This window comes from Carya illinoinensis, chromosome 13 (assembly GCF_018687715.1).
Source record: "Carya illinoinensis cultivar Pawnee chromosome 13, C.illinoinensisPawnee_v1, whole genome shotgun sequence".
In the NCBI taxonomy this organism is placed as follows: Eukaryota; Viridiplantae; Streptophyta; class Magnoliopsida; order Fagales; family Juglandaceae; genus Carya; species Carya illinoinensis.
In genome coordinates this window covers 5,358,326-5,373,137 of record NC_056764.1, presented here as the reverse complement: position 1 = coordinate 5,373,137, position 14,812 = coordinate 5,358,326, and the positions used below count along the sequence as shown (strand labels likewise).

Here is a 14,812-nt window from a genome sequence, read left to right as displayed (position 1 = left end):
AGAACAATGCTCAATGAGAACAACTTGCCTAGTTATTTTTGGGCCGAAGCGGTAAGTACTGCATGTTATGTTATAAATAGAGTTATGCTAAGGTCTAAGTTAGATAAAACCCCCTATGAGCTTTGGAATGAGAAAAATCTCAACATTAGTTACTTTCATATATTTGGATGCAAATGTTTTATTTTGAATGACAGGGATAATTTAGGCAAGTTTGATGCAAAATCTGATGAAGGTATCTTTCTCGGGTATTTTACTAATAGTAAAGCTTATAGAGTATTCAATAAAAAGACTTTGACTGTACAAGAATCTATGCATGTAGTATTTGATGAATCTAATTCTCCACTCTCCAAGAAATCTATTGATGAAGAAACAGAAGGTATAAATAATACGAAAAGTCTCAATCTCAACAAAGAGAAAACAATAGAGGAAGTTCAACATGGAGCCATCAGGAAAGATCATCAAAATTTAATACAAGATGCAACCAAATAGTGGAAATCTGTGAAAGATCATCCAGTGGAACAAATTTTGGGAGAACCTTCACAAGGTGTAAGTACTCGATCATCTCTTAGAAATATTTGCAATCATACTGCTTTTCTATCTCAAATTGAACCTAAAAATATTGATGACGCACTTCTTGATGAATCTTGGATTCTAACTATGCAAGAAGAGTTGAATCAATTTGAAAGAAATGATGTTTGGACACTTGTTCCTAGACCCAAAAATCATACTATTATTGGAACAAAATGGGTTTTTAGAAACAAGAAAGATGAGTCCGGAGTCATTACTAGAAATAAGGCTCGATTTGTAGCCCAAGATTTTAATCAAGAAGAAGGAATCGATTATGATGAGACATATGCACCTGTCGCAAGATTAGAAGCTATTCGAATTCTACTTGCATATGCTTATTATAAAGATTTCAAACTTTTTCAAATGAATGTTAAAAGTGCTTTCTTAAATGGTTTTATAAATGAAGAGGTATATGTTGAGCAACCTCCAGGTTTTGAAAATCATATTTCCCCAAATCATGTTTTCAAACTCACAAAAGCATTATATGGACTTAAACAAGCTCCTAGAGTTTGGTACGAGAGACTCAGTGGTTTCTTGATTGAAAAAGGTTTTTCAAGAGGAAAAATCGACACAACTCTTTTCATTAAATATGAAAATGATGATATTCTTTTGATTCAGATTTATATTGATGATATAATATTCGGTGCCACTGATGAAAATATGTGTCAAGTTTTTGCTAAGACTATGCAAAAAGAATTTGAGATGAGCATGATGGGAGAACTTACATTCTTTCTCGGATTACAAATTAAGCAAGCAAAAAGTGGGACATTCATCAATCAATCAAAATATATTAAGGAATTACTGAAGAAGTTTGGGATGGAAAATACTAAGGAAATTGGAACACCAATGAGCCCATCAACTAAACTTGATAAAGATGAATCCGGTAAGCCAGTTGACTCGAAGATATATCGAGGTATGATTGGTAGTTTATTATATTTAACAGCCAGTAGACCAGATATTATATTTAGTGTGTGCTTATGTGCACGCTTTCAATCATCTCCAAAAGAATCACATTTAATTGCAGTTAAGCGCATTTTTAGATATCTTAGTGGTATAATTAACCTAGGGTTATGGTACCCTAAGTACACATCTTTCGATCTAATCAGTTACACATATGTAGATTATGCTGGCTGTAAAATAGATCGAAAAAGCACTAGTGGAGCATGTCATTTCTTAGGTCATGCATTAGTTTCCTAGTTTAGTAAAAAATAAAATTCTGTTGCACTATCTATTGCTGAGGCAGAATATGTTGCTGCGGGTAGTTGTTATGCTCAAGTTCTATACATGAAGCAACCACTTGAAAATTTTAAACTCAAGTATAATCACATTCCAATCAAATGTGATAATACAAGTGCTATAAATCTTTCAAAGAACCCAATACAACATTCTAGAACTAAGTATATTGAAATAAGGTATCATTTTCTTCGAGATCATGTGCAGAAAGGCGATATAATATTAGAGTTCACAAACACACAAGATCAGTTAGCAGATATTTTTACAAAACCTTTACCAGAAGATAGATTATGTATGATCAGAAGAGAAATAGGTATGATGCATGCTATGAATATCTCTTAAAAGATAGACCAGAGTCAATAAAAATAGAGATAGATTTTTTAAATACTTTTACATAAACTTGAGATTCTTAACCTCATGTTTGAGACGCTCATTCTCTTCATACAATATCATGTCATTTTTATCCATGGGAACCGGCAAGCGGAATGAAGAATCTAATAAAAATTTCAACTGTTTATTCTTCTGCCGAATGATTCCTTCCCTTGTATGAGACTCTTGAATAATTCGTTGAAGTACAACAATTTGTTCTTTGAGCTTTTCAATTTTATGATTTTTGGCTTGTAGCCGCTGAGAAAAAGCAACAATAGAGGAAGAGTAGCGAGTCCCAAGACTCACCAAGTCATAAATAGCATCAGAATCTGACTTATTAGTCAGATTATTATTTTCCTGCTGTAACATGGCACCAATGGTAGCTGCAGAAAGGACAGGAGGTTGAGATGCAGAATGCCTCATGGATGGATCTAGAGAAATGTTAGAAGAATGAGCCATTGAGAAAAGAATAGAAGACTTAAAACGAAAATGTTGAAGGAATGCAAATGAGTTATAGAGATGAGATGAAAACTTGATGCGGATTGGATGAACTTCAGGATTGATTTTATAAAGAGAGCATAAAGAATAAGACAAGCTATCATCCAAGTCAAAGAGCAATGTATTTTTTTTCTGATCGGTGAAAATGACATTTTTTAGAAATTTGGAGCCTTCAATCTCGTTTGTCAACAACATCAGACGATTTTTTCAAATCTCTAGCCGCACTTGTCGGGTCACGGACGGATGAAATTTATTTATTTATCTACAGTGCCTACTAACGCACCGTTTTCTTCAGGTCCATTTATTTGTTACGGATCCTTTTTAATGATGCCAAAAGGGAGAGAAGTGTTATACTAGAACATTAACATTGTTTGAATTGCTAAACTTATTATATATACTTGGAATTATATTTATACTTTTGCTTGAAAAACTAACACACATTCTCAGAGGGAACTTAAGTATTAATACAGCTTTCAGGTTCTATCAAGTATTTGTCATCATCAAAAAGGGGGAGATTGTTGAACTCAAGATTTCAAGTTTTGTGTAATTATATATTTACACATGGATTTTGATGATAACAAATGAATTCAAAGAATGAAGAAGTCTCAAGCTTAAGTTGTCTACACAATGGAGTCAAGCACATCAAGGAAACAAGTATGAACAAGAAGGGAACAAGTTCACATTAAAATTATAGAATAATGTTGTAAATCTCTTTAAAATTTGAAATTAGGATTAATGCTCAAAATTAATATTTTATCATAAAGCATTAAAATACATTTTCCACATGTGCATGAATATTTTTGAAAATTAAATTTAAAAAGTTTGAAAAATGATTGATTGTCATCTTTCACATATGCATGTTTTATTTGAATATTTTCAAAAGTGATTGATGCTTTTTTAAACTTATACAAAAGGTAGATGATTTTGTTTGAAAAATTTGAAAAGTAAAGTGTGCTCATTTTGTCATATACAAAAAGTAAAAGATTAGGCTTGAATTTTTTGAAAAAGAAAGTGTGCTCATTTTGTCATATGCCAAAAGTAAAAGATTAGTTTTGATTTTTTTGAAAAAGTGAATGATGTTGTCTTTGACAATTGAAAAAGAAGAACCTTTTATTTGAATTTTTTGAAAAAGTGAATGATGTTGTCTTTGACATGTGAATCTTTTTAAATTTGAATATGAAGTCTCATATGCCTATAAATAGATCATTTGAGAGCTTCACATTTACAACACCAAGAGCATACAACATTCATTCAAAGCTTTCATTCTCTCTTCTCTAAGCATTGAGCCTTAATCCTTGTTCATTTTGAGAGATATAGTTTGCACTGTATTGTTCTTATTTCACTCATTGAGGAGTGTTTTCTGATAACCTATCCACTATCAGCTCTTGTATCAGAAAAAGGATGTGTATAACCCTTGTGTGTGTAGAAAGTATTCTACATGGGAAATACTTGAATCACCACGTGTAAGGTGATTGCAAGTGTAGAGGGTGTTCTACACTGATCCTTTGTAGCGGTGTTGTTCAAAGGTGTAATGGGTTTCTATCTCCACTTGAATGAGGTTGAATAGTGAATTTGGGAATCTTCAAGGGGTAGCTTGAGGCGAGGACGTAGGCAGTGGGGCCGAACCTCGTTAACATACTGAGTTTGCTTCTCTCTTACCCTTACTCTTTATATTTATTGTTATTTCATATTTTGTTTATATTTTATATTATATATTTGATTTATAATTGTTATTTTTTTAATACAACTCAATTCACCCCCCCTCTTGTGTTAGTCATCTGGGCAACATGTGGGTTGGATTTTTTTCTGGTATGGTAAGATCAATATTAAACTCGGGCGGGTAAGATAAAACCGAATCCAGTATGGACCGGTTACAGATCTAGTTATATAACCGATTATCCATAATCAGGTCTTATTTTAAAAAAAAAAAAAAAAGAAACACAAAAACCAATTCTTTTTCAAATCTCAAAACAAAAATATTATATAAAATTTATTTTCTAATAATTGTTGAATTCAAGGTTTCAAGGTTTATATAATTATATATATATACACATGAATTTTGATGATAACAAACAAATTCAAAAAATAAAGAAATTTCAAACTCAAGTTGTCTACGTAATAAAGTCAAATATATCAAGAAACCAAGTATGAGTAAGAAGGGAACAAGTTCACATTAAAACTCATAGAATAATGTTGTACATCTCTTAAAAAATTTGAAATTAGGATTTATGCTCAAAAATTAATATTTTATCATAAAATATTAAAATACATTTTCCACATGTCATTAATATTTTGAAAATTTTAAAAGATGATTGATTGTCATCTTTCATATGTGCATATTTTATTTGAATATTTTCAAAAGTGATTGATACTCTTTTTGACTTATGAAAAAGGTAGATGATTTTGTTTGAAAATTTTGAAAAGTAAATACTAATAATACTCATTTTGTCATATGCAAAATGTAAAAAAAGTAGGTTTGAAATTTTTTAAAAGTGAATGATGTTGTCTTTGACAAATTAAAAAAAAAAAACTTTTATTTGAATTTTTTGAAAAGTGAATGATGTTGTCTATGACAAATTGAAAAAGAAGAAACTTTTATTTAAATTTTATGAAAAGTGAATGATGTAGTTTTTGACATATGAACTTTTTTAAATTTGAATATGAAGTCTCATATGTCTATAAATAGATCATTTAAGAATTTCACATTTACAACACAAAGAGCATACAACATTTATTCAAAATTTTCATTCTCTCTTCTCTAAATATTGAGTCTTAACATTTGTTCATTTTGAAAGAGATATAGTTTACGCTGAATTGTTTTTATTTCAATCATTGAGGAGTGTTCTCTGATAACTTACTCACTATCAGCTCTTGTATCAGTAAAAAGATGTGTATAACACTTGTGCGAGTAGAAAGTATTCTACACAGGGAATAGTTGAATCACCACATGTAAGGTGATTGCAAGTGTAAATGGTATTTTACACGGATTTTTTGTAGTTGTGTTATTTAAAAGTATAATAGGCTTCTATTTCTACTTGAAAAAAGTTGAATAGTGAATTTGAGAATCCTCAATGGGTAACTTTAGGTGAGGACGTAGGTAATAGAGTCCAACCTCGTTAACATACTAAATTTGCTTCTCTCTTACTCTTACACTTTATATTTATTGTTGCTTTATATTTTATTTATATTTTATATTGTGTATTTGATTTATAATTATTAATTTTTTAAATACAACCCAATTCATCCCTTATTGTGTTAGTTATCTGATTAACAATAATATTTTAACTTTATAATATTTTTATTCAACTTTTTATCTCCTCTCTCTCAAAACTCCATAAAATATATTAACTCAAATTATTTATTATTTTTCACAAATTATTTCATTATTATTAACAAATCATCTCATCTCATTTTATTATCCAAACCAGGTAATCTCATCTCAACATTCAAAACCTCGACTTAAAAGAGAAAAGTTTTCCTAAAAATTCACATCACAGTATAAATTTAGTGCGAAATTTACGTTGTCCCATAAACTTTTTGTGAAAGTAAGAGACTTTCATTAACGTATCTTTAAAGCTGAATTTCATTAAAATTCCCGACGCCATCGAGACTCACTAAAGCTCTATATGATTGTTTGGAACTTAAAAAGATGAATAAAAGGAAAATCAAACACTAATGTTGTATTTTTTGGAGAGTAAATTAAATCAAACACTAAAATTACTTATTATCTCAAAATATGTAGCTTTTAGTCTCATTTTATTCTTTAAAGATCATATTTGAAATGTGGCCATATTAATATGATTAAAAATATCTTAGTTTATTTTTTTCTAAAACATAGATCATGAAAACAGGGCTCGGTACGTGTTGGTTTGTTTGAAGTTCGCTGACAAGAGTATCATACCAAGTAATTACTAAGTAAAATGAAACAATCAATTAGGATAAGTTTATATTGGAGGTAGATAGCATTGAGTGTTAGATCTTGATATTGTTATGATGTATTATTATTTATTTTGTTCTTTGTAAATTGATATTTTGCAGTGTGATGTAAACAACAATGTAATATGTAATATGCATGTATTGGATGTGTTGATGTATTATTATTTATTTTGTATAAAAAAATAAAAATATAAAGAGCTATAAAAAAAGCCTTTTGAATTGTTAAAATATTTTTTAAGAAAAAATAAACGTTTTAAAAAGTGTTTGAAATATATTTTTGAAAAAATCTGGGTATTAAACATGATATCTGAATATTAAACACAAAAACTATACAAACATTTTTAAAAATTTTAAAAAGCCTTTCTAAAAATAAAAAGTTAATAAACCTGGATATCTGAATTTACATCCGGTTATTGCCTAAATTTTTTTTAAACTAATTCAGGTGAATAATCGCTCGATTTTTAAAACTTGAATCTAGATCTGGTTATAGCCGGATATCTAGATCAGGATCCGATTCTACACCCTCTACTCAAAACAAACTTGTTAGAAAAGGTTTAAATGTGTACATTAGAGCGCTAGCTCTGCTTTTTTAACGTGACTACGTGAGTCAACTTCATGTTTCTTCGTTTAAACAACAAAGTTTGGAGATTTTTATATTCATTCTGCTCGTTTATCCTCCTAGGTAAAAAGTGATTTGTATAGTTAGGAACCAACTGAAAAAACTTATCTCTCTCTCTCTCTCTCTCTCTCTCTAAGTTCAAAACTTGCAATTGTATCCCTATCATAAAACTATCAACTTTCTGAACTTGACGATGCATATTTTTGGGCAATTAAGTATGGGCTCTACGGGATGGGTTACACATGGGCCTTTCTTTGGGCATCCGAAATTTATAGCTGGATGCTGTGGTTCATTTGCAAACCTTTCCACTTGGAAATTGTCGCTGCGACAACAGGCTCTTTGCAGGAGGAAACAAATACCTGGGTGCGTAGTACTGTTTCATGCCAATAATTATTAACCAGCTTTGCAATACCGATACGTCGACGTATCTCCATTCTATTATATTATTTCGTATCTGTGACAAGACGGAGTATGTTCTCTTGGATTCATTCTTAACAATTTTTTTAGTTCCCAAAAAAAAATAAATAAATAAATCATTGTTTATCAATGATATATCTATATCTACAGGGCGGCAAATTGATGCTTCTTGCAGTATATTGTACAGATGTACTCTCGTTATATGTGTTTCAGAGTCCAGTCAGCTTTTAACGAATTCCTTTTCTAGCTAGTTTCTACGTACCCAAGAAAAATACACAAGAAAGAAAGACGGACTCTAAGCGAAAGGTCGCAAAAATTGAGCCAGCCGTGTTGCAGTACTGGTAGCTTTTGCCTACTGCTTTACTCTGAAAATGGGACCTCCATGCTCGTACGAATGTTCTGCCTTAAACTCAGTTTTGCCATTTTGTGCAAGTGAATGATTCCTTGGTCGCTTATGTCTAATTTTTGGGTCCACCTCCATGTTCCCACCCTGCAGATCCCTTTTTTCACTCTCGAAAACTCTGCCTTTTGAGCTCACCCAGGAGCCACTCTTGTTGTTTCTCTTCCAAAACTTTAGTCACATAAGAATTTAAAGAGCATATGTGCTTGAGTTTAGATGGTTTTTTTTTTCTTATCTAATTCTTGGGAACCTAAGATGATTAAGATTTCCAGTATGGTTTAAATGTAATTTGAATGGAAATGTACTCTAGGATCATATCTTGTAATGGAAATGGTTGAAACAACAAGAAAATCATGCATTAATAAATCACGAAAGTGATAGATTATTACTTTATTGCCCAATGAAATTATAAAAAAAAAAAAAAAAAAACCATCTCTAACGTATGATAGGGTTCAGATATTCCTGAACTCATGTTTTGATTTCAGTCATATGGAGTTGCAGTTTCCAAAGAGAATTTGGCAGCTTAATCAAAATGGGTGAGAGAGAACAGAGGGCATGGAAATAAAGAAATTGACAAATTCATGATTTTTTCTTTTCTTCCTGCTATCATCCAAAACTCAAAAGAACGCACAAGAACAGCTAATGTACATTTGACAACCCTGAACTCACCCATGAGCTGACAAAACGATGCTCAGCGCCTCAGCCTAAGTACGCAGAGAGAAAAACTGGAAGCTATTTACATACTGTCCGTGTACGTACGTACATGAAACCGCACCCGCCATTAAACTTGATTTCAATATATGGCTAGCTTTGAGAGATTACCTATGACAAACACATCTGTAGTGGTATGCACTATTGATTGGGTCATTTCCCTCTACGGGCACTTGCTCGGCTCTGCACCTGTACTTGCACCCTCTGCATTCATTGTAAGTACATATTGGCGCCGTGGATCCTATCATCAATCTCCTTGAGTTCCTCCTCATGATTCTTTCACTAGCAGCCTAAAGGCTCCAAGAGATATATAATATGATGCAAAAAAAGTTAATAAGGACAAAATTTCTTGAGAGTCTCAATGAAAAGTTAAGCAATTTAGAGCTGTGAATACTAGCTGAATTATCTCTCACCTTCAAGTGTAATGCTTTTGTTGGTCCTAATGGAAGAAAGACCCTTAGACGATGCAGTTCTGATTGACTTCCAGATCCTGCAAGACTAGAAAAATAGCATATTTAAATCTGGCAAAAACATAAAATAAACAGTGCGATAATGAAGGCTTAGGAGGAGGAGGAGGAGGAGGTGGAGGTGCCCAGGAGAATTGCTACTGGTACTAGTTCCCTGCAAGGCTTAGGCGTATCTCGTCATGAATGGCTACTCCGTGCAAGAAACGAAAACGGAATCTTAATTTGAAAACACATTCCATGCAGTATTAGTACTAGTTCCACTAGCTAAGATAAGGGAGGAAGCTCAGAGAAATTATGCTAAAAATTTCGCATTTGGCACAATCTCAGAGATTTAGAACATTGTTAAGGGAGAAAGCAGCTATTGAAAAACAGCGAATATAATATAAATATATATATATATATGTACACACATTAATAACAGGAACTCCCTGAGAAAATTAAGAGGAATTCAAGAAATTAAGGCAATAGCGAGCTAATAGCTGATTAAGACCTCTTATAACATACGCTGCTGCTAGGGTACTTAAGAATAGCAACAGTAAGCTGCATAGTTTAATGTTGGCCATTTTCCCCTTCGTACTGGAATTATCACTTTGAATTAAAGAAGTTATTCCTGAAAGTGGTGTTCATTCAGTCCATTTGAAGCCATGTAAATAACAATATGAGAGAGAGAGAGAGAGAGAGAGAGAGAGAGAGAGAGAGAGAGAGAGAGAGAGAGAGAGGTGGTGTGGTCAATTAAGGACCATAAGAGAGATACTGGCAAAACTTTGCAGCGACTAGATCAGGAGCGCACCAATTAAGAGGTCCCTAAACGACAGAACGCTTGCTATATTGTGGCTAGCTAGCTATCTATCTCGTTCCAAGGCAAGAAACGAATGTCCTTTTCTTTTTCAACATTAGACGTTTTACATGATGTACGTGAACCTTACTTTACAAGTAATGATTATATATCGGGGTTAAAGCTGGAAACATCAAGGAAGCAAAGAGAAACAATTTGCAGGTTAAGTTTGATCGGGAGTAAAACACATCGATCTCACATTCTCACCCACCCAAAGCATGCACGCAGCGGAGATAATTCCAGCCTTAATTAATAACAAATTATATTTCTACCTCGGTGTGTATATATATATATATATATATATAGACACACACATAAAAAGCATGTACTCAATAACGACACGACTTGATTTGTAAGAAAAATTTTAATAAATTAAGTCTTGTCATGTCAACGGTACGAAAGCCCAAAGGTAGGTTTACAAAAAGGTTTAAAAATAGAAAAACTTTAATTAATATTATTTATATGATTTCTCGAAAGATTATAATATTAAAAATGGTTAATAAATTAGATGACTGGAAAATGCCAAAAATCCAAGGCTTAAGAATGCTAATACTATTTTCCAACAAACCCGTTCTGATCAACAACTTAGTAGGTTGGGAAATGCTGCATGCTTTCTGAACTTAATTTCTTTCCCACACACACACACACACACACACACACACACACACATATATATATATATATATCCTTAATTTTCTTTGTACAGACCGTGAAAGAGAGAATATTTATCAAAAACGATCAAACACCAGCCAATTAATTATCTACAACTTCTAATTAGCAACCACTTAATAAAAAATATATATATATTCCAAATTTTCCTTTACCTTTGCCTTAAAATTGAACGTTTCAACCTAGCCCTCATGATCTGGCTGGGTAAATTCCAAATATCAATAGTGATTTCACATTCTAGACCTACCTTCATAATTCGGGTGTCATGTGGGGATAGTATATATATGGAGGTTTAAAACAGGTATCTATTCTTGTGAAATACTAGGTAAATTTTATTATTTATTTTATATTTTTACACTCGCTCTTACATATGGGAGAGACTCCCCTTCAATGGATGGTCCAACACTAGAATATTTAATATTTAAATGAGGTAGAGTGTTGAGTGATCATGAGCTTCTCTCAACTATAAAAAGCTAGTTCAAAATATGAAACTTTTTCTCATTTATAATTGACCATCAACTCTTTCGACAATTGATGTGGGACAATTTTAACAATCTCTCCCTCACACATTGAGCCTTGGGTTGGAGCATGTACAACCCGTTTCTCCTGCTGACTATTGATAAACTTGAATTTTGATATCCTGTAAAATCATCACATATCCTAAAAAGTTAAATTGATAAAAAAAAAAATTATTATTTATTTTACATCTTAACTGTTCTCAATTAATGGGAATATTTTGCCCTCTTACCAACTGATCCACTCTCCCCAGATACATTCTTATGAGCTTTATCTGCAGCAATTGGAGAGGCCCGGTTTTATTGTGGTTAAAACTTAAATCTCGTAGCTATATATATATTCGCCAGAATTTTCCTGCGCAGGGATGATCAATTATCACACTTTTAACTCTAAACTCATTATGAAGTAAATTAATCCGTTTCAACATTATAAAAAGATGCAAATATAAATATATATATATATATATATATAACTACCAAAAAACAAGAAAATCAGCTTCCACGATGCATGGTTTGTATCTCAGTTTTGTTTGGATAAACTATATATGACGTGCGGGTTACATATATATTTGATCTTTTTATAAGTCTCTGTTAGTCGTCAAAATTATATAGTAGGAACATGTCGGATTAATATGTCCTCAGTGCTTTTTTTTTTCTTATGATCTCGTGTTTTTTTACGTACTAATATAAGATTTTAACCAATAAAAATTAGAATAATGCTAAATATATATATACATATATATAATTATAGAGTGCACAAATATTGTATAATTATATTAGAAAAAGTAAAATCTACTATTAAAAAATTAATTTTTATTTTTTCATGTAGCCTGTATTTATTAATTTTTTTAAAAGTGATTGTACTATACTTTCATACTCATGAATGTAAATATCATTTCTTTTATCATTAATATATACATAAAACAATTATTCTACATATAGTTAAGGGGTTTTGCTATACAACCTCCCAACACCCCAACACTCTACTTTTTTTTTTTAATTTTTATTATTTTAATTTTTATTAAATATTTAATATATAAATAATGAATAAAATAATTAAATTAATTTAAAAAGAATAAATTCAAAAACAATATTAAAAAAAATTAAAAAATTAAAAAATGGTGGAATGTTGGGGTATTGGGAGGTTGTGTAGATTTTTTATAGTCAAGTGGTGCAAGCGATGGCGAGTCAGTTGACGCCACATTCAACAAACAAAAAAAAAAGGAAGAGACAAAACCCTCGAAATAGGGAAGAAAGAAATCAAAATAGAGCTGGGCTGCGTCTAGCTTTTAGGTGGGTCTTCTTCTTCTTCTTCGTGTTCATGTTCGATCTTCTGGATCTTGCATGTGTGTTAGTTCTTCACCTTCGTGCTCATCTGATCTAGTTGATTGAAACCCACATTGCTCTGGTTAGTCATGTTGAGATCACAAGTCATTATTTTCATTTTACTTAGAATGGAAAGAGAAACTTGTACACAAATAGCCTCACTCCAAGAAAAACTCAGCCGTGGCCATCAAGTTGCGGAGGAAATGAGAGCATGCCTTGTTGGCCATTACAACAACCATGACTATAGCACAAAGTCTTCGCTTTGCAATCTTTTTTGATAAATTACTATACAGAAAATCTCTCATGGATTCATTGCACTTTGATTTCATTTCTTGTATAGTTTCATCCATCATCTCTTCGTTTAATTTCTTTTACAAATTTCGTCCATCATCTATTCGATTGGTTTCTCTCCTAGTTTCGTTTCTTTTACACTTTCATCTCTCTTGGTTTTAGAAAAGCTTTGGTTTTGTTTCTCTCTCACTCTTATCATAGTAGAGTCTCATATTTGTGTCGCGTTCATCTATCTTGGTTTGATGTCGAAAAAAGAGATGGAGGGGAGGCTTCTACTGGGTCATCTTCAAGGGAGAAAGAACTCGAGAGCTTTATAAATGCAAAGAGATGGAAATGAAAACTGAGGGAGTGAGGGAATGAGAGTTCAAAGGGAGGGGGGAAAAAGATTTGGGGGTCAAACGGTGTGTTTCTATTTTCCAGCTAAATGGTGCGTTTGAATTTTGCCACATCAACTGCATTTGCCCTACGCTTACACTAGGTGACTGTCTATAGCTTTTTTCATACATATATATATACACACAAACATGCATGTATTAGAAAACTATACCCAAGTTAGCATTCTAAAATTATAACATCCATATATGCAACAATGAAAAATGCTGGATGCAGTTGTAAGGAGCAAACGACGCACAAACGGCTTGATGATGTGGCAGCCCTTTATGGAAACGGCGTCGTTTCTGGGTTCTTAGTCCTTAGACCCATTTTCTCCTTAGACCTTTGCACACCACCACCCTCAGAGAATGCCAACAGCGGCAAACCAATGACCTACGATAGAAGATGACCCACGATAATTGAAAAGTACCGAGAGAGCCACTGCCTAGAAATAAAGAAATCACTACCCAGCACTATAGAAGTGGTCGACCACCACTCAATCATCACCAGAAATTGCCGACAAACTCAGATGTGCGCAGCCACCACGCAAAAAAAAAAAAAAAAAAAAACCACCGAGAAGGAGAATAGATTTTCGCAACTCTGTAAACCACCAAGAAAAAAAAATCTGATAGTCACCAAAACTCAAACCCACAAAGTTTGTCATCGCAGAACGAAGTGACTCCCACGAATAGCAATAAAGAATTTGCTGGAATTGAAAAAAAAAAATTCTCTTGGTTCTGCTTCGTTCCCCTTTTCGTTCTCCTCTTGGTGTATTTTTGAGAAATAAAAATCGTCTAGGTTGCAAAGGATCTAAAATCAGAAAGAGAAGAAACTTTTTGTAGAGGATCTAAAATCGAAAAGAAAAGATCTAAACTCCATTGGTTGCATTTTTAACGTTTCTCACCATTTCTAATCAAGAGAAAGCTAAGAAAGAGATGGCAAGAAAACCCACGCAAAATCGAAAGGAGAGAGAGTGAGAAAGTCCTGACTTTTGTTTTATTTTTATTTTTTTTCCATATGAGCACTTACGTACAATTGATTACTCCCCACTTGCAGACCCCGCTTGTCCCTAGCAGAGCTGGTGCAACAATATTGTTAACATGATAAATAGTTAAATCAATAATTAATAATAATTAATTTGGCAGATATATTAATATTTGAGTTTTGCTATATACAAGTAAAGTCGTGTACTAATCTGCATACCAGTACTGATTTTTTCATATTTAAAATTTAAATTAACACTATTTTTAATAAAATTTACTTTTTGACCAATTATATTAGATTGGTATACATATTAATACATAGTTATGCTTGCAACTAGATTTTTTTAATATTTTTATTGAAGATGATTACAAAGTGTTATGCTTCAAATGTTACTATATACGTATTCGAGCTATCTTCAAAGTGTTTCCTAAGGAATGAAGTTAATGAACTTTATAATTTTTTAATTTCATTCGTCCTTCATTGTTGATACTATACCTTCTATGCCACGTTAAATTAATAAAAAAATAATAAAAAAAACAATGGACCGATGCAGCCTAGGCAACGTACGGTAAAGTACTTTGGTTGATAAACACTTTTGACGTT

The 14,812-nt window shown here is 32.3% G+C and overlaps 1 protein-coding gene across 2 annotated transcripts; it reads right to left on the bottom strand.

The window, feature by feature from the left end:
- Positions 1-8,588: 8,588 nt before the first annotated feature.
- Positions 8,589-9,985, bottom strand: LOC122292521 (EPIDERMAL PATTERNING FACTOR-like protein 9). Of its 2 annotated transcripts, none has more exons than XM_043100923.1 (3): positions 9,708-9,985; positions 9,164-9,248; positions 8,589-9,040 (listed from the first exon to the last, which is right to left on the bottom strand). In XM_043100923.1, the coding sequence occupies exons 1-3, from the start codon at positions 9,761-9,763 to the stop codon at positions 8,858-8,860; spliced, it is 324 nt and encodes a 107-aa protein (XP_042956857.1). In that variant the 5' UTR covers positions 9,764-9,985; the 3' UTR covers positions 8,589-8,857. The 2 variants fall into 2 exon arrangements, with proteins under 2 accessions (XP_042956857.1, XP_042956855.1); XM_043100921.1 differs by having other exon boundaries at positions 9,164-9,240; positions 9,708-9,970.
- Between the last annotated feature and the right edge of the window lie 4,827 nt (positions 9,986-14,812).

Coding starts and splice junctions, on each gene's coding strand:
- LOC122292521 (XM_043100921.1), bottom strand. CDS start 9,780: ATGGCCAACATTAAACTATGCAGCTTACTGTTGCTATTCTTAAGTACC. Junction 9,241..9,707: donor AGCAGCGTATGTTATAAGAG/GTCTTAATCAGC, acceptor CTAGTCTTGCAG/GATCTGGAAGTCAATCAGAA. Junction 9,041..9,163: donor CAAAAGCATTACACTTGAAG/GTGAGAGATAAT, acceptor TGGAGCCTTTAG/GCTGCTAGTGAAAGAATCAT.